Below are 18,679 nucleotides of genomic sequence, written 5' to 3'. Positions count from 1 at the left end.
AATATCTCATTAGCATAATCTTCAGGCACTCTAGCCCATCCCCAGCCCAAGCATTAATCCTGTCTTCGACCGAAAATCTGTATAAACCAGCAACCCCTCCAATATCTCCATTGAACCTGGGGTTTCGATTTGGTTCCAAATGAAACCAACACTCCTCCGAAACCTGAATTTGCGACGACAAAATCCCATATAATGTAGAAAAAATCTAACGCACCGATAATTTGTCATCATGGCGACGACATTTGACCTTCTTACCCATAAATCAGTGCGGGTCATCTTGTATCAATGACCACTGAATATACGAAGTTTTAAGACTCTACACCGGGTTCTTCATCACGATTATTAATAGGGAAAAAGGTGTGACGCCGTCACGGACTACAACGATTCCGGACAAAGTAATTCCTATAATTTGCTCTGCTTTGCAGGCGATACCAAATTTGCACGTAGGCGCTTTTATCTCTTATAACATTTACCAAATCCCGTCTCGCCCAACCCTTACTCCCATCTCTCATTCCCTCTCACCTTAGGCTTAGATTTCCCGTCTCGCCCAACCCTCTCTCCCATCTTTCATTCCCTCCCACCTTAGGTTAAGATTTCCCGTCTCGCCCAACCCTAACGCCCATCTCCCATTCCCTCTCACCTTAGGTTAAGATTTCCCGTCTCGCCCAACCCTAACGCCCATCTCCCATTCCCTCTCACCTTAGGTTTAGATTTCCCGTCTCGCCCAACCCTAACGCCCATCTCTCATTCCCTCTCACCTTAGGTTTAGATTTTGCGATCATTCCGAACACCTGCAGAAGACTGACTCGTTCGGTTACGCCACATGGCTCCATGACCGCTACCAGTTCCGGCACGTGTCGTGTGACGGGCTCCGGGTTCTGTGTGACAATCTGGGGCAGCACCCGCGCCAGGGTGTACTTGCCTGAAAGAAAAAAAGGGTGGTTAATTGAGTAGATGCATGATGTGTTGTAACAATCATTAGGTTCCTGTCCTGGATGTGCAAATAAGAGTTTATACCGTACCCGAATAAGTTGTGTATCGCAAACACTATGCGGAGGATGCGCACCCCTACCCGCCATAAAACCGTATACGGAGAAGGAAAAAGAAAATACGCCCAAAATGCATTAACCACCATCATCACCATCATCATCATCATCATCCATCATCATCATCATCATCATCATCATCATCGATCGTTAAGTCCTAGCACACTTTCTTCCGGCGCCCCCCCCCCCCCCCCCCCAACTAGACCTATCCCAATGAACTTTTCTTATCAATATAGTAGCATCATTTAAGATTCAATAATATATATTTCATCTCTGAGAGCCAACAAAGGTCAGTTCTTCGGGAGAGGACACGCGTCCTCTTATATATAAAAGTTTCGTCCAGAAAATGGGTCCCCCAGGTCAAACCTCGGATCCGCCCATGAATCCAATGTATTCATTTGTGTTTCATCTAATAAAAAATTACTATGCTATGGCCCCTTGGACTGTAACAATTTAATCTCAGTGGTTTGAGCTCCTTAATTGGTAATAAAACAAATGCCGGGAAATATCATTTCCAGTTCCGCTTTGTTACCACAACGTTCATACGAAATATAAAAAAAGAGAGATTAATTCAGATTCCAGTGAAAACAAATCACGGACATTTAAAATGTGCTCGTTTCTTTAAATTTAATATGTAAAAACAACAACAAAAATAAGTAAACATTTTGCAAGATGCACGTGTATGTGAAAGGTGTTATTTGTAATTGATACTTGATTTAATGTATCAGACGGTGATGTGATAACTGTCTTCTGCAATTTTGAATTCAAAATGTTAAATATAGTTTTGCAGTAGAGAAAAATATTTTTTAGACAAAATAACAATGTATATAGGAAATTATACACATACATGTACATGTATAATAAATACCAGTAATAGTATATCCACCTATTGCGATTAAAAAAAAAGGTCAGCGTATTGTCAATTTGCAATATTGTCTTTCACAATTAATTCAAACTCGGGTAAAATGATCTGAAAGAAGCTCAAAAGTCATCTTTGGATTCAGGCAAATCATGATCAATCGATGCGTCCCAACTAGCTGTTACCTGCAAAACTACCCTGCTTTTAGCTGTACTGTAAACCCTTCTAAAACAGAGCCTAAAATTGTTAACGTAAATTAACGAAGGCGTTTCGGAGATTTTCGTGTCGAAGTTTTGGCTGATTACGGAAAAGTCCGAAAGGTTTACGGAAAAAACGAAGGGTTGATTTTTCGAATGTTTACAGTATTTTATGTCACGTGACCAGCAAGGGAAGCGACGTGCAGATAGAGTTTACATTTTCCGTGTCAAATTTGGAAAACTTTTCCAAATCTACAGTACAGAACTGACCGGTTGGTATTGAATTTATAAGTACTTTGTTAAACATCATTAATCATATCTTTTTGCAGTATAATTTTTGTTGAAAACCAGTTCTCAGGACTAAATTTCATTTCTTAATTGGCAAGGGGAAAAACCAAGATGGAGTCTTGTTGCGAAAACAATACAAAGTTGGTGGGTGGGGAATGCACTTTTCATTTGAAAGTTTTAAACAGCCTGTTGAAAACTGCAATGTGTTCATATAAAGGAGCATTTCGAAGATTTAGTGGAATTACTTCGCGTAAAACAATGTATTTTGAATTTGTCGTTGTTTTTCAAAGATTTTTCATTCAATATGTGGCATTCTTACTGTCTTAGCTCTCTTCTCGTTCATAAAATCATGTTAGTCGTTTAAAACATCATTTATTCAATGAGCTGGAGTTACAGGGAACAATTTGAGTTAATAAATTTAATTAGATCTTCTGTCCAGGTGCCCGTTATCTTACCATTCAATACACTTGACGCTGGTATCTGTCATTCTTGTCTAGGAAAACAAGAAGTGGGATATGGATGTGTAGAGTCGCCAAAACAAAAATTGTCAAAGACTCTGAAGCATCTGTTTACATGGACTAATTTAAAAGGTGCTACTGGTATTGTTTGTTGTTCAATGCTGACGAAACCAATTCAGTCCCTTGAAGGCTCTTTATTATGTTTATTTTTCTGTTCATTGTTTGATCTGTGGGACATTTTGGTCAAGTGAGAAATTATCTCAGATGGTCCGTTACGGTACCGTACATGTGCATGATTTACAGCAATTTACCTTTATAGCGGGAACTTTGACTTACGATCCAGCCAACCCCGGAAAAATCCCCGCCCTATGCAAAGAAACTCAGGCCAAATGCCCCCGCACCCCAGAGACTCTATATAAGGCCCAATCTCCGCTATATTTGGCGCTAAGACAAAACCACTACGGTCACCCAGCCCTGCTGGGCCACATTAAAACACGGCCCTTTTCCCCGGCTATCCCCGGTATACCACCGGACCGGGGGGGGGGGGGGCGTGGTTACAATTGACTGGTGCATAATATCTATAGAGAATGTTTCACTTAATAGCCTGATCTCAAACTAAGGTGTGTGGATGTATGTAGGTATGAGCAAATGATCATATTATTATCAGAGAAAAACAAGCTTATCTTGTTTGCCATGAATTTTATTATCATAGCACATAATTCTATTTCTTATAAATCATACTATATCTGGATACAATTTGGATGGGCACTTCCTCGTTATACCTTATAATTCCTCAGTGTGTTGTTCCAACCTTTTAAGTGTTCGTGAGAATGGAAATTAATCTTTATCAATACCGTTCATAACACATAAGTGCAGTCATCGAAATTAGACTTTTGGAACAACAAGCCCGAATTATTATACTATTGCTTGGCATCAAATTTTTGAACAAGCCCTGCTATATAAAATTCAGAATTTGAGCAAGCCCGAAAGACATTTTACCAGTGCAGGGCTTGCAGGCTTGTGCTAATTTCGACCACTGAAAGTGTGCCAAAATGTAAATTTGGTTGAACTGACCATATTCTCAGAGTACATTTAAATTCATAATACATCTGACAACAACTTTACATCACAATCGAAGATTTTGCACAAATTGATAAACACAGAAATGCAGTCTGGAGTAATAATACCACGCTATTGCAATGTAAGTCACGAAGTACTTCTGATAAAAAATTCATGTATAAAAATCCAAAGTAGGAACTTTTTTTATCTGATGCAGATTCTAACAATACTTTTCACTGTTCACTATTTTAATACATTGAAATATATTAAAAATAGTTAAACCTTACATTTGGTTACTAGACGGAATTGACTTCTTTTATCTCCCCCTAAAGTCCAGACGGAGCATAATTTATGAAGCACTGAGATACCACAATTTCTCTCCATGTTTTTAGAATACAACAACTTTGATCATTCATAATTTTTGTAAATCTGAATAAAACTGCTAAAAAATGATTGGAAAATGGTCCATACAATGCATTCATTTGTGCAATTGCCTAGGTGGCAGTGTTTTTTAACAAATCTGCCTAGAACTTAGTATTGGTCTGCCTTTTTTTTGAATTTAGTTCTTTTTATATCTTTAGACTTTAAATCTCTGGAATTAAAATTTCAGACCTGTATCTTTAATTTGAAGTTGAGTTAATTAAAAAACAAACTTTTTTAATCTTCAGGAAAGGGGGAAGATGGCAAACAGCAAAAGGAAGAGCTCAGACAAGGGGAGGACAACTCCAGCAAAGAAAAGCAAGACAGACACTCCAAAGTCTACAAAGGCCAAGACACCTGCTAAGAAGGCTGCTCCGAAAACACCCGCCAGAAAAGAAACTCCCAAGTCCGTGAAGAAACCAGCACCAAAGGTCACATCAACAAAGGTTAGTAAATGGCCATAAACAGATGTGTTGTTGTTTTTTTGGTGTCATTTATTAAAAAATGCATTTTTTTGTATAATATCTGGAAAAAAATATGTGCAGTATAAAAGCCTCTTTAAATAGTTAAGACTGTTTTTCACCCAGTTTATCTTAATGCTTTAAAAGGCCCAGAAATAATTGTTGTTCCATACAATTCTAAGGTAAAAAAGCCAGAGCCAAAGAAGACCACCAAGACGCCGACCAAAACCCCGGCAAAGGCAGCTTCAAAGACACCTGCCAAGTCAGCAGCAAAAACACCAGCTAAGAAAGCAGCTAAAACACCAGCCAAGTCAGCAGCTAAAACACCAGCCAAGCCAGCAGCTAAAACGCCAGCCAAGCCAGCAGCTAAAACGCCAGCCAAGCCAGCAGCGAAAACGCCAGCCAAAGTAGAAAAGAAGCCAGTTGCTAAGGTACTTGTTTGCTTGATTCTGCGGAGTTTCTGCTGTGAGTTTAAGCTGATTGTTAGAGTAATTGTCATTAAAGATATTACCATGGTCACTGGCATTCTGGTTTATTATTTTTTGAGCAATATATAGCCTTAACCATGAGTTTCTGCTTGCATTTTTTGTTCTAAATCCCAAAGGATATAAAAGATAATTTCTGAATAAAAAGGTCTGATTGTCATAGCTGTGGCATACAAAAACATGCATGTTGGAAGAAACTTGAAAGGACAATTACATGAGATAAAACTCATTATTAATTATTACTGAGTTATTTGAAGTGTGCCTGTATTTTTCTTTTCTTACATTTTGTCTTTTTCACAAAATATAAGAGATTAAACATAACTTATTAAAACATGATTACTTCTTCCAATTCAGGTTGTCCGGGCAAAGCCTGCTTCAGTGATCAAGAAGTTGGCCGCTGCCAGTGTAACAAGGGCCAGACTTGATAAAGCCAAGGCAATAAAGGCAAATGCAGCAAGGTCTAAGTTAAAAACCACAAAGGCACAGCTGAAAAAAACAACCGAGTCTGAGAAGAGAACAAAGGCACCAGCAAAGGCACCTCCTAAAGAAACACCAGCCCCTAAAGAGACACCTACTCCTAAAGAGAAAGCTACTCCTAAAGAAAAAGCTACTCCAAAAGAAAGGCCTGCACCAACAGCTGATGTAAGCAAGAAACGGAAAGCTGAAGAACAGCCAGAGAGTGAAACCCCTAGAAAACGTAGGGTCGTCACTCCCAGTAGAAAGTATGATGACTTTGAGGTTGAGATTCCTAGTTCATCAAAGAGAACCATCACACCAAATAAGAAATATGCAGATTATGAGACAGAAGGTCCAGCTTCAACTGGAAACAGAAAAGTATCTGAACTGAGGGCATATATTATTGATAAAAAAGCGAAACCTGAAGACAAGAAGACAGATGCTCAAGCAAGCCCTAAAGCCAGTGGATCAGCTAAGAAACCAGGGAAAGCAAAGGTGGATTCTCCAGCTAAAAAGGAAGAAGAAAGCAGTGAATCTGATTCTGAGGATACACCGAAAGTCTTCAAACAAAGCGAAATGAAGCCAGCAGAAAAACTCATGAAGAAACTCCAGAAGAAACTTGAGAAAGAGGCTAAGGCAGTTTCAGGTTCTACTCCTGAAAGTAGAGAGAAAGCTAAAATCAAGATCACAAAAGTAGTTGAATATAACAAGCCTGCGTCTTCCGATGATGCTGAAATGAAGAAACTTGCTAAGAAGGTAGCTTCATCTGCAACAACAAAAGCAACTCCCAAACCAAAACAAGCAGTTGCCAAAACATCTGCCCCAGAAACCAACCCAAAGATACCAAAAGCTAAAGCAACGCCTAAGCCAGGATCAAAAGCAGCTGCAAAAAATACAGTCGAAAAGGTTATTAAGGCTAAGAAGTTCAAGGAGATCAAAAGAGACGAAAGACCAATCCAAGCCCAGTTCCTATGTCAGAAAACCATCAAGCTGAATAGTGACAACAAAGATGGCAAATGCTGGATCACTGGCATCAGCGTGTACCCAAGTGGAGAAATCATTCTTGTTGACATGGCGAACAAGAAAATAAAACTGTTCAGCGCAGAATTCCAGTATCTTAGCCAATGTCAACTTGACACCATCCCCCAGGATATCTCTGTCAGCCCAGTTGATGCAAGTTGCGCATTCTTCACTAAGCCGTTTTCAAAAGAGGGTATTCAGAAGGTCATTATGTCCGATGGCAAATTGACCTTGAAGGAATACTTCACCACCAATGGAACCAACAGGGGAATTGCATGTATTAAGGCTGGCATTTTAACATCTGTACAGGATGGCCGATACCATGATGTTGACATCAACCACTTTAAGGTCTACTTGCTCGACTACTCTGGTAATATGCTGCAGTCCGTCTCGACAGATACAAATGGGTCACGTCTGTTTAAGCTTCCCCTGTACTTCACTGTCTCCAGCACTGGGAAACAGGTTATTGTCTCAGATTGCATCAAGCAGAACTCATACATTGTAAGTGTTGACATGACTGGGAAGATCTACTTCAAGTACGAGGGGTTTGGTGGTGATAACCTGATTACTCCTCGAGGTATCACAAGCGATGATGAAGACAATATCTATGTTACTGAATGGGAGAAAAATACAATCTACATTCTCAACTCAGCTGGTAAGCGAACACAAACATTGTTCAACCACAAGGAGCTGCTGCAAGACAAGTTAGATGGTCTAGTTAAGCCTTATCAGCTTTGCTTCTACAAAACTGATGCCAAGAAGAAGCTAATTGTTAGCCAGGAATCTTGTGACACTCTCAAAGTGTTCAGAATCTTAAAGAAAGAAGAAGTTGAGGCAGAAGCGAAAATTAAAGCAGAGGAAGCAGCCAAGAAGCCAGTTGAAAATGGAGAGGCAGAGAAAGCAAAAATTGAAGTGGCAGAAGGTGACAGTGTTGAACAGGAGCTTAAACCAGTACAAGTCTCAAAGCCTAGCGAATCCCCTGTGAAAGTATTAAAGGAGACTGGCTCTCCTGTTATGATTAAGAAACCAGAAATGGTTACAGTTACAACATCTACCAAAGAAGGATCCGTGAAGCCTAGAGTTGAGTTTGTTTCAATTGCTTCAGTCTCAAAAGAAAGCCCAGTGAAACCCAAAGTTATCCAAATAAAGAAACCAGTCCCCGCTCAACCTAGCCAGCAAAAAAAAGTTGAAGTAATTGTTGCTCCAAAGTCAGCGGTTGGGGTTAAACCAATGGTACAAGTCATTGACAAGAGAGAATCAACTTTAGCACCAGTGAGGAGTGCACAAATTGTCAAAACTGTAGTTTCTGCTGCACCTATTGTTAGATCTCCACAGACAGCACAGCAAATAACAGTTCTACAACCTCCTGAAGAAGCAAAGACCGGTGAAATCTTTGCTAACACAGTTGGTGACTTTGATGATGAAACTGAACAAGTTGACTCTGAAATGAATGGTAAGCTGCAGGATTTAGTGAATGCATTCGACAATGAGGCTGGAGCAGTGGAAAATGCTGGGATGCCTATCCAGCAAGTAGAAGAGATGGGACTGGGAATGCCTGTAGTTGGGCAACAAGTAACCGAAACACAGGAACAGCAAATAATTGAACAGGTCCAAGATATTCCTATTGCCCATGTTGAGGCTTCAGAAATGCCACAAGAAACAATAGATGCTCATCAACAGTTCACAGAAGTTCCAGATGAGATGACAGAAATTATTCAGGTAGTTTCAGATCCGCAGGTGTCAATTATACACCCTGGAGAGTCAGTAGAGCAGGTTACTTATGTTCAAACAGTGCAAGAAGATGTGGAGCCAATGGAAACAGAGGCAGACAGAATGGATACTGCAGGAATTGAACAAACTGTGGAGGAGGTGCGAGTACCGGTCAGCGATATGCATGATATGATTACAAGTGGTGAAAATATGTACCAGTCTGGTGATGTTATGGACACAGGTGTAATTGTTGACAACTCCGTAATGAACTATGATGTAGGAGAACATGAAATTGTTGAAACCACTGTTGTCACTGAGAGTGGTGTCCAACAGTACCAGGAAGTGGTCACCGACGTTCCGCATGAGTTGGACACTATTACCACAGAATTTGTCGTGTAGTGTTATAAATTCTACTTAAGAAATGATCATCGACTTCATTCCTCATAACCATACCATGTGCCTGTTAACTTTGAAATGATTATTGTATGATGGTGAACATTGATTTGAGTTAGCAATTGGGAAGTTTTAACCAGATGTCTTTTTTACGGAAGTAAGATTTTACTATTTGGAAAGTTGATTATATGAGTTGTAACTGGATGAATCTTTTATTTTTTTATTGTTTTTATTTTGAAGTCTGCTTGTTCTAGTTTTTGTTTTAATATTCACAAGTTTTATAAAGATTTACGCAATAATTAAATATGTTCTTGGAAGAAGTGTTAAAATTTCTATAAATATCTATGCATGCTGGATGTACTGTATTTTGATCATGATGATACCATTTTATTAAATGTAATGTAAATAATAATGTATTGTACTAATGCTATATGTCTTCAGAAAGTAGCATTTTTCCAGTTTGAAACATTAATAAATACTTAAAAAATATTTTTAAAAGTTACATTAAAATAAAAATATTTTTGTTAATAAACAAATGCATTAATGTTTTTTTTTTCTTCAAAAAATTCAGTGATTCAGTTTCAAAAATATCCCTCTTATATTTTGATGAGAAATAATCGTCAAATGTTAAAAATTAAAATCATTTACTTATGGAAGACAGGTAAACATCAACTCTTATTTTTTTGAACATTTCATTTCATAATAATATATATCTCAGAAAATGTATTTTTCTTATGTTTTGTTGTTTGTATAATGACTAAATATGTACATTTTTTTTCAATAAAACTGCTTAACAATTACAAGTATTGCGTCAATTTTTCTTTTTACAAGAGATTAATTTAATACCATTAGTTTTACGGAGCCAGTTTCAAGTGGACTAAATCATACTCAAAGAGCAGGAAATAATTAGTATGCAACTTGTCAAGTCCTTTGTTTGGTTAAAAAAGGCTGAAATATTAAAAGAAAATTCATATTTACCAATGAAATCATTTATATATATAACTAGCCTATAAAAGATAACTTCTCTAAGTTTTATATAATTGGCTGATGAGCATTATATCGATTAGGCTTGATCATAGTTAACAATAAAGTATGTATCCACAGCGGTATTCATAAAACATCTTTAAGTCGATTTCTTAAACGAGTTGATTTCTTAAATTTTTTATAGTCGATGTTAAAGGGGCTGTACTTCGTATGAAGAAATAGCGAAAAAATAAAAAATTGTCGAAAACTAACAAACTTGAAATCCATGTGTACAATGCATTGCAACTTACTAAATCAATAACCACATAATTTACAATTAATTTACTTTTCGCAGTTTTTTCGTATTTTCCCATTAAAAAATATTACTAGGCATGTCTACCAATAAAAATTTGTTCCTTATGCCTGATTGGCTAGTCGATGTTATCACATGATATTACCAAGTTAGGTAAATAGCTTAAATATTCCAACTGTTTAAGGTAAGCCGTCGTAGCACAGTGGATATAACACTGGACCGCAATTTAGGCGACACCGGTTCGAACTCGGTCTCCGACTCAATTTTTTACATTTTGGTATTTTTTTACAAGTATGATATCAAAAAGTAAAACATTTGATTAAATAATTGTCCTGAGATTCGTTACAGTAAAAACTTTTTTTGGTGCCAATCTAGTGTACAGTCCTTTTAAAGAAGACAATAAAAAGTATGTATATTCAAGTTAAGAAATGCCAAAGTATTTCAGATATTATTTAGTTATTATATCATATGATCATTTAGAAACTTAAGAAAATGACTCACAAAAGGAAATGACTAAATTATATTATATGAATACCTGCCTAAGGCAATTTCTCTGGTAGAATTCTTGGGGCAATATCTGGCTGGTAATCGAATTTGCTTCAAGATGAGACCACATGATCTGAGTTGCAATGACTGAATTTTTGTAACCAATAAAAAGTGGGTTGTGCCTGGCCAAACCAAACCTTTCCCAACAGTTGCAACATACAACTGTCTCTTATTTAGAGGCACCATATTTGGTCATAAATGGTCGTATGTTTAGCTTTATTTTGAGACCAAACAATGTTAATATTGTTTTTGCCAATCCAAGGGTCACTGAGGCGGCAGGGCTAGTTTACAAACCTGACTGACAAAGGGTTCTAAAGTTAGTGATCAGACAGAACTGAATATAGGTTATTTCTGTAATCAAAGGCTGATTACTTCAGTGTTACCTGCCCAAGCTTTTATTCCCATACACATTCTGACCAAATTTGGTGATGATCAGGGTCCAATTTCTCGAAACTTCTTAAGTCCTTGAGTATATAACAGGATTAAGCTAAACTCACTATTTTTGTTGTTCTATATTATGCATTTTATTTACTTCTTTAAGAGTTTTTATAAATTATAAAAGAACAATATGTATGCTAATTAGAAGAAACCATTTTTCATTTATCAAAATCCATTATAAGTATGATTTTGGCTGATTGAAATAAGCGACTTAAGCCTGTTAAGCTTAAGATTTTTTGTGAAATTGGGGCCAGACAAAAGCTCAATAAGTAATCAATTGGACAACATACTTGCGACACAGGTGAAACTATAATACATCTCTTTCTGTGAACGGTCGTATAAAAATTGCATTAATACTTCTGTGAACTACTAAAGGCTATTTGCTAATTTCATCATTCTTAGCAATGGGCCAGTTAATTAGTGCATCACTTCGGATAGACCAAGTTTGGTAAACACTGGATGAGAAATGTGCTCGTTGCAGAATGAATGACCATAATTTGATTCAATTTTGACGTTACAATGGGAATGGCCTCTAGTTTATCACAACCAAAATGGCTTGTAATCAAGCTTGTCGTGTCATAACAAATAATCCGAATCAACTACAATGTAGGTCATGTTAAATTGTAGGTGTTGGCGGGTCACAGAATTTCTGATTTGTCACGACAAATTGTTAATACAGCAATGTCACAAAAAGGACACGCTTATGTTTATATCAAAGTATGATTTACATTTCAAGCTCATCTGCATTTCAAAGAATAAGCTTATGTCATAGCATCGGCATTGTTGTCTGTGGCAGCATGTCAAGACTTAACATTCGCCATAACTGTTTCTTTTTTCAAAAACTTTAAATTCAAGATAATACTCATTCAACCAGATAATAAAACATCTAAAGCTATGACCATTATTTAATGTTTCTTAACTGCACTTAGTAATATCCCTAGGATGACTAAATTAAACAAAAACAGACAAAAGATGTTCACTTTATGCTCTCATTTGACATGCTACCTTTTCTATGCCAATATATACATGTGCTATGATTAAATGTGACCAAATTTCAGGTCCATTATGCCTTATTTTGACCTTAGACCCCATGACCTTATCCGAAAGACCTGTAACGCTTACATTTGACCTTGTCTGCCAGACCTTGAACCCATACATGTGACCATGACCATCACGGTTTTAACCCATTCATGTAGTCCTGACCACATCCTTCAGATCTGGAACCACTTCGGCCTTGTCCATCTGACCTGTTACCAATGTATGTGACCTTGACCTTTTCATTTGGACATGACACCAATACACTTTTCCCTATCTCACCCTTCAGACATGTAACATATGACCATGACCTTGCCCCTAGTCTGCTAGATTGTGACCCAGTCCATCAAATCTGCAACTTCTACATGTGACCATGACCATCACAGCAAAAAACAAAATTTATAGCCTTGACTATGGCTAACTGATATATGTGACATTCACCTTAGCTTTCAGACCTGTAACACACACATATATATATATATATATATATATGATCTAAACCATCACATTTATAACCAATACATATCACCTTGACCTTCGACATAAGATATGTAGCTCTTGTGACATTGACCTTGTCCATTGCACAATTAAAACAATGCACTGTACCTTCTTTATCAGACCTAATTAATACATGTATCTACAACATTGACCTGTGGCTCATATTTTAGATCTGTAACTAATGCTTATGACCTTGTCCATCAGACTTTTAAATATAACACTGAGCTTGTCTGTCAGATCTCAGAATCCATAAAATTGAACGTGACCTTGTCCGCTTGACCTGTAATAATTTGACCTTTACTATGACCTTTAGGCATGTTGACTGGGTCCTACTCAAATGGAATTATTATCACCAATTGTATTTGACAATTCAACACAATAAAACTTGACAGACCAACAATCTTTTATATATGAATCAATTGCTTCGCTCATATTAAGTGGACAGAACAGTATATTATCTTATTCTTTAAATATTGCGCTGAGCATTTAAAATGAAAGCCAATCATTTGTTCACAAAATTTTATTCGATGTCAATATTGTATACATTTCATATAAATTGAAGAAAATAGTATGACAGTTTTTTTATTCAAAAATAATTTCTAGAGCTGACTTATTCCTAGAAACCTATGGCCTAAGGTTTCTTAATAGTTTGGCTGACCCCTGGAAGCCCAATATCATGCACAAACCTCTGGGCCTTGACAGGTGGAGATTTTCACATGTAGATTCTAGTTTAATATTAAAGATTATTCATAACCATGAGGCTAGTGGCATTTTAATTTTACCTCTGAAGAAACTGGCTGCAATTTATCATGGGTCTTTACTGGAACTTTTTTTGAGCATATTGTTTGCAATCAATGTCAACATAAAATTTGTCATTATTAAGCCCTATGTAATTATATTTAAGGTACGAAGTCTAGGATATAGATAGATGCACAAAAGATACATATTCATTTTGATATGTAACACTATTATGTTTTAAACTCTGACTTTACAGATAAAAACCAAAAAAGCATGTGATTTGTGTACAGATGAAATAATAAGCCCTGTTTGGGTTTTTCTATTAATACCTACATGGCCAAAATATTTTCCAGTTAAAAAGCACCAAAATCTCACCAATTTTTATGGTCTGTACACAAATCATATGCATTTTGTTTGGTTTGATCATTTGATCAAGTCAAATGTGTTAAACATAATAATACATTTAAATCAGTATATTCATTATGTTCATCATTCTAGACTTCATACCTCTTTTATGCATCTATCTAGACTGTGTACCTCTGATGTGCATCTAACTGGACTCTGAACCTCTTTTATGCATCTAACTGGACTGTGTACCTCTAATGTGCTTTTATCTAAACTTTGTACCTGTTTAATGCATGCATCTAATCTAGACTTTGTTCCTCTTTTGTGTATCTATTGAGACTGTGTACCTCTTATGAGTTTCTATCTAGACTGTGTAACTCCTTTGTGCTTCTATCTAGACTGTGTTCCTATTATGAACTATCTAGACTTTTTACCTCTTTTGTGCATCTATCTAGACTTTGTACCTCTTTTATGCATCTATCTAGCCTATGTACCTCTTTTATGCATCTATCTAGACTGTGTACCTCTTATGCTTCTATCTAGACTGTGTACCTCTTTTGTGCATCTATCTAGACTGTGTACCTCTTTTGTGCATCTATCTAGGCTGTGTACCTTTTATGCATCTATCTAGACTGTGTACCTCTTTGGTGCATCTATCTAGACTGTGTACCTTTTATGTGCTTCTATCTAGACTGTGTAACTCTTTAAAGCTTCTATCTAGACTGTGTACCTCTTTAATGCATCTACCTAGATTGTGTACCTCTTACGAGCATCTATCTAGACTATGTACCTCTTTTGTGCTTCTATCTAGACTGTGTACCTCTTTTGTGCTTCTATCTAGACTGTGTACCTCTTTTATGCATCTATCTAGACTTTGTACATTGAATTTCACATTGCAGTTCTACTTCTCATGAAACTGGTTGCAATTGTCACAACTCAACAAGCATAATACCTTGTGTCACGGTGAGAACACCCATTGTTTTCAACGCTAGTGTCCTCATTGGTCACAAGGAAAATATACCTCAACAGGTCTAAAGTACATAAGTCCATGCCAAACTTATTCTAAGATTGGAGTTGTCAGGCAGGTTGGTATTCAGCTTTCAAGGTTTTTGTTTAATAAAATCTCATTCACGTAGTAATATTAACACCTCAACTTCCGTTCCTTAAATGAACTGCCTTTCGACAATTGCAGTTATTATCCGATGAAAGCAACATCTTTGGATATGGTTGGATCGCGATTCATCATATAACACTATACATGGAAACTGTTAATCTTGTTATTGTTTGTATTGTGTCAGCAGGTCCCGTAAATATTAAATCAACATTTTAGAAAGTGTAAATATATATCTATGTTAAATGTTTTATTTTCATAAGTGTTCCAATTTTTCGTTTAAAAGACTTAGTGACAAGGGGTTTATCTTTTCCCATGTTATTTGATAAACTGTTCCCGGTTACGGTCAGGTTGTTCTATTTACAGAATGGGTGAGAAAGGATAACTGTAGTGTTTTCTTAAATGAAAATAATTATATTTTTAACATTTTTTGAATGAAATAATGAGCAATTGGTGTAAATATAAGTAATGAATTGCAGGAATGATGTTATTATCATGGATATGAATGCAATTGGGCTGGTAAAAGTATGCGTGGAGTCTTCAGACACATTTTAACCACCCCAATATGGTTCATACCCCTATAATGACATCAATCCCACAAGTTAGTCCTTAAATATCTTGTGTAGCTTAACAATTAAAAAAATCTAATGATAATAACTATTATAATATTATTATAATAACTGACCCGAGGGCACACGCATAAGCCGGTAACAAAGCTTACCGAGTTACCGGCCACACAGCATGCCCGAGGGTCAGATTTTTCTATCCTTACCGGAAACACATTATTGATATTTTTTCTTGCATATCTGAAATTATCAATTTGTTTTTAAATTGATGTAGAAAATCACTTTTATACATTTCACAAAAAAGTGTGTGCAATGTTGTTTACTGACGTCATAATTTATAGCCCAGTCATTTTAAATCACTATTCGATGTCAAATAGTTCCTCTAAAAATTGCATTTTTACAATGATTTATTTTCAATTTTAATCAAAATTCTTGCATTCCAATATATTTGATTGCGCTTTATTGAAATGGCATTAATGACTTTTCATCAACCATAAAAAATAGAAATCAGAAGTTCAGAAGTGGCGCGTTGTTGCGTGTGACTCATCTTACATGGGGGGTGTAAGACGAGTTTTTCCTGCACTGGTCACATGACCAGAAACCTTGTATTTCCATGCTGATAAGGTAAGTTTTGAGATCATAAATGATACATAACATATTTGGTAATGGCCTATTTGATAAGCCATAGGGCAGTTTTACCTTTGATGGCCTAATGATAAGCCATAGGGCAGTTTTACCTTTGATGGCCTAATGATAAGCCATAGGGCAGTTTTACCTTTGATGGCCTAATGATAAGCCATAGGGCAGTTTTACCTTTGATGGCCTAATGATAAGCCATAGGGCAGTTTTACCTTTGATGGCCTAATGATAAGCCATAGGGCAGTTTTACCTTTAAGGATGCTGGAAATAATGAGGTTCATGTATTTGGCGAGCATGTCAGCATTGTCGATGGCGGCAAGAGAGAGGTAGCTGGACACATTGTGACTTAACTCCCGATGATCACAGCTCAGGAATTTCACAACCACGGGAATGGCGAGTGACATCACCTTCTCCTTACTGTAGTGCTGTAGATAGAGAAATAAACTGGGTCAAGTTTTTAACCCCTTCTCCTCGTGCATCCAATACTCCTCAATTTATTACATGAATAATGCGAAACAAAAAATATTTAACCATTTTCGAGTGCTATTGACCAAATAATGCATGAACTTGATATTTAACATTATTTAAGAGTCTACAAACCAAATAAGGTTAGATATAGAGTTTTGGCATACAGCGTACCACTCCCCTGAATCTCTACGTTAGATCCTTCTTTATAATATGTTAATAAATAAATGATTTGATAGGCCCTTTTATTTGTCAGAGGGCAGTCGTATTGTCATGAGGTCGAAGGTCGAGGGCCAATACAACTGTCCTGAGGACAAATAACAGGGCCAATGTCAAATCATTTATTTATTGGCAATTTCATTAAATAACTTCATGCACTTAGGATTCAAAGTTTAAAAACTAAATTTATTAACCAAAAAATAGCGTTTTAATACTGACTTTAAAATAAAATGGCTGCCGTTTCCGAATTTCCAGCTGCGAATCTATATCATTTTTCTGGCCCTGTTTAATTATCCAATCGAATTCATTAAAATGCAAGCTTTATATCTATATCATTTTCGGCACGGGGCTGCTTACTGATATAGATATTGGCACTGTTATAGTGGAGGCCTTTGTATTATTGGACGAGGCAAATGCTGTGTTTAGGGGCTTATAATTATTAGTTATTTAATGAAAAGAAGTTATGATGCAGATTACCTGTTATTGATCATAATGACAGCAAGACAAATTTTTAGGTCACTGCCCACTTCAGTATCAAAGTTCATTTCAAAATAAACCATAAAACTAAATACCAAGTTTTCTATTCATGTACAAATATGTTACAGTCCTCATTGATGTAATTGTGTACTAGCAGTGTTTTAAGTAATAACAGTTAAAGCATATTCATAACCACATAAAATCAAATCAGGCTTGAGTCTTTATTTTTAATTATTACTGAAACCAGTAGCACTTCCAGCATGAGCTTAATAATCGAGGTGATGCACCCTGCCCTTTTGGTGGAATCTTCCTGCCCTTTAATAGGATGACCAGTATAGGCACAATTCTGCCTGCATAAAGTTACATGCTCACAACTGTCAAATATCTATCTTGTTCTGATTGAAAACTTTATATTAATATGATTATATGTAGATACAAACATAACCTATTCAGCACATGGATCCTTATATGTAAACTTCCTCCTGTTTTTAAAGTCTAGCTTGAACAGTTACCATGAAGAGACAACAACATTTTATGTGAAGTCACTTCTCTATGAGTCATCCCAAGTTTCATTCTAGGCTTGGTGAGCAGGAGTTTGGATTATGGCTAACTAAAGCCATACAATTTGGTTTCCTCTGGGTTCTCTGGTTTCCACCACAATACAAGACCACACTCACAAGGCATTGAGCCAATCAGAGTGATTAGTTTAATGCTGTTATTTATAACTTGTTTCACAATCATTGCAATAAAAAAGGGTTTTGGTTCTTGTGCACTGCACCTGTCTCATTGTGCTTAACCATAGTATAAAGTTTAGTTAAATTCCATCCAAAAGTTTTCAAGTTGTCAGCCAGACAAGGAAAAGTAACAAAGGGGTATAACTCTGTAATTACCTATAATAGAGTTATGGGTTTCGTACACTGCACGTTTACTATTGTATTAAGTTTGAACAAATTCAACCCATTAGTTTTGATGTTATGCTCCAGACAAGGAATTTTGCAAGGGACTGACCAACCGTCAGACCAACCACAGGGTGACTCCATAATGCCCCCTTCAAAAAGTGTTTGTTGGGGGAACATGTACACTAAGTTTAAACCCTAGCTGTAATCGTTACCATAAAGAGACAGCTCATGATGTCAGAGGCAATCTTGGCATGAGGGGGGTCGCTTTCTTTTCCTGAGGGATCGAGGTTATGGGTGTGGCACACCTCCAGTAGTTGAACCAGGCCTGCTGCATTTTCCTCTATACTATGAGTCTCTCTGGAATGGATCATCGTTCTTCTTTTAAAAAATAATTATGTGGTATAACATGTAAAACATGTAATGACAAGACATTGTTAACTTATCAACTGTGTAGTGCTTTTAGAAAAAATAAAATGTTTTATAAATAAAGTATTCAATTAAAGGTGCACAATAAAGGTCGATGGAATTAATTTTAATAATGATGTACTATCGTGTTGAACACACTTGACTTTAGT

General features: G+C 36.6%; 1 protein-coding gene and 1 pseudogene across 1 annotated transcript; one reads left to right on the top strand and one right to left on the bottom strand.

Annotated features, from left to right (window-relative positions):
- The window catches only part of LOC128203143 (ventricular zone-expressed PH domain-containing protein 1-like), a 31,076-nt pseudogene that overhangs the window by 11,281 nt on the left and 1,116 nt on the right, over positions 1-18,679 (bottom strand).
- LOC128203142 (uncharacterized) lies at positions 2,286-9,649 on the top strand. Its single transcript, XM_052904427.1, has 4 exons — positions 2,286-2,374; positions 4,576-4,773; positions 4,971-5,219; positions 5,628-9,649. Exons 2-4 carry the CDS (start codon positions 4,588-4,590, stop codon positions 8,856-8,858), a joined length of 3,666 nt encoding a protein of 1,221 aa, XP_052760387.1. The 5' UTR covers positions 2,286-2,374; positions 4,576-4,587; the 3' UTR covers positions 8,859-9,649.

This window comes from Mya arenaria, chromosome 9 (genome assembly GCF_026914265.1).
Source record: "Mya arenaria isolate MELC-2E11 chromosome 9, ASM2691426v1".
In the NCBI taxonomy this organism is placed as follows: domain Eukaryota; kingdom Metazoa; phylum Mollusca; class Bivalvia; order Myida; family Myidae; genus Mya; species Mya arenaria.
The sequence above is the reverse complement of the archived record's forward strand: the minus strand, read 5'-3'. Positions and strand labels throughout refer to the sequence as shown.

Bases quoted from the DNA above. Each gene is read 5' to 3' on its own strand.
- LOC128203142 (XM_052904427.1), top strand. From the start codon at position 4,588: ATGGCAAACAGCAAAAGGAAGAGCTCAGACAAGGGGAGGACAACTCCA. The intron at 4,774-4,970 runs GTTAGTAAATGG...TACAATTCTAAG, and splicing joins CAAAGGTCACATCAACAAAG to GTAAAAAAGCCAGAGCCAAA. The intron at 5,220-5,627 runs GTACTTGTTTGC...CTTCCAATTCAG, and splicing joins AAAAGAAGCCAGTTGCTAAG to GTTGTCCGGGCAAAGCCTGC.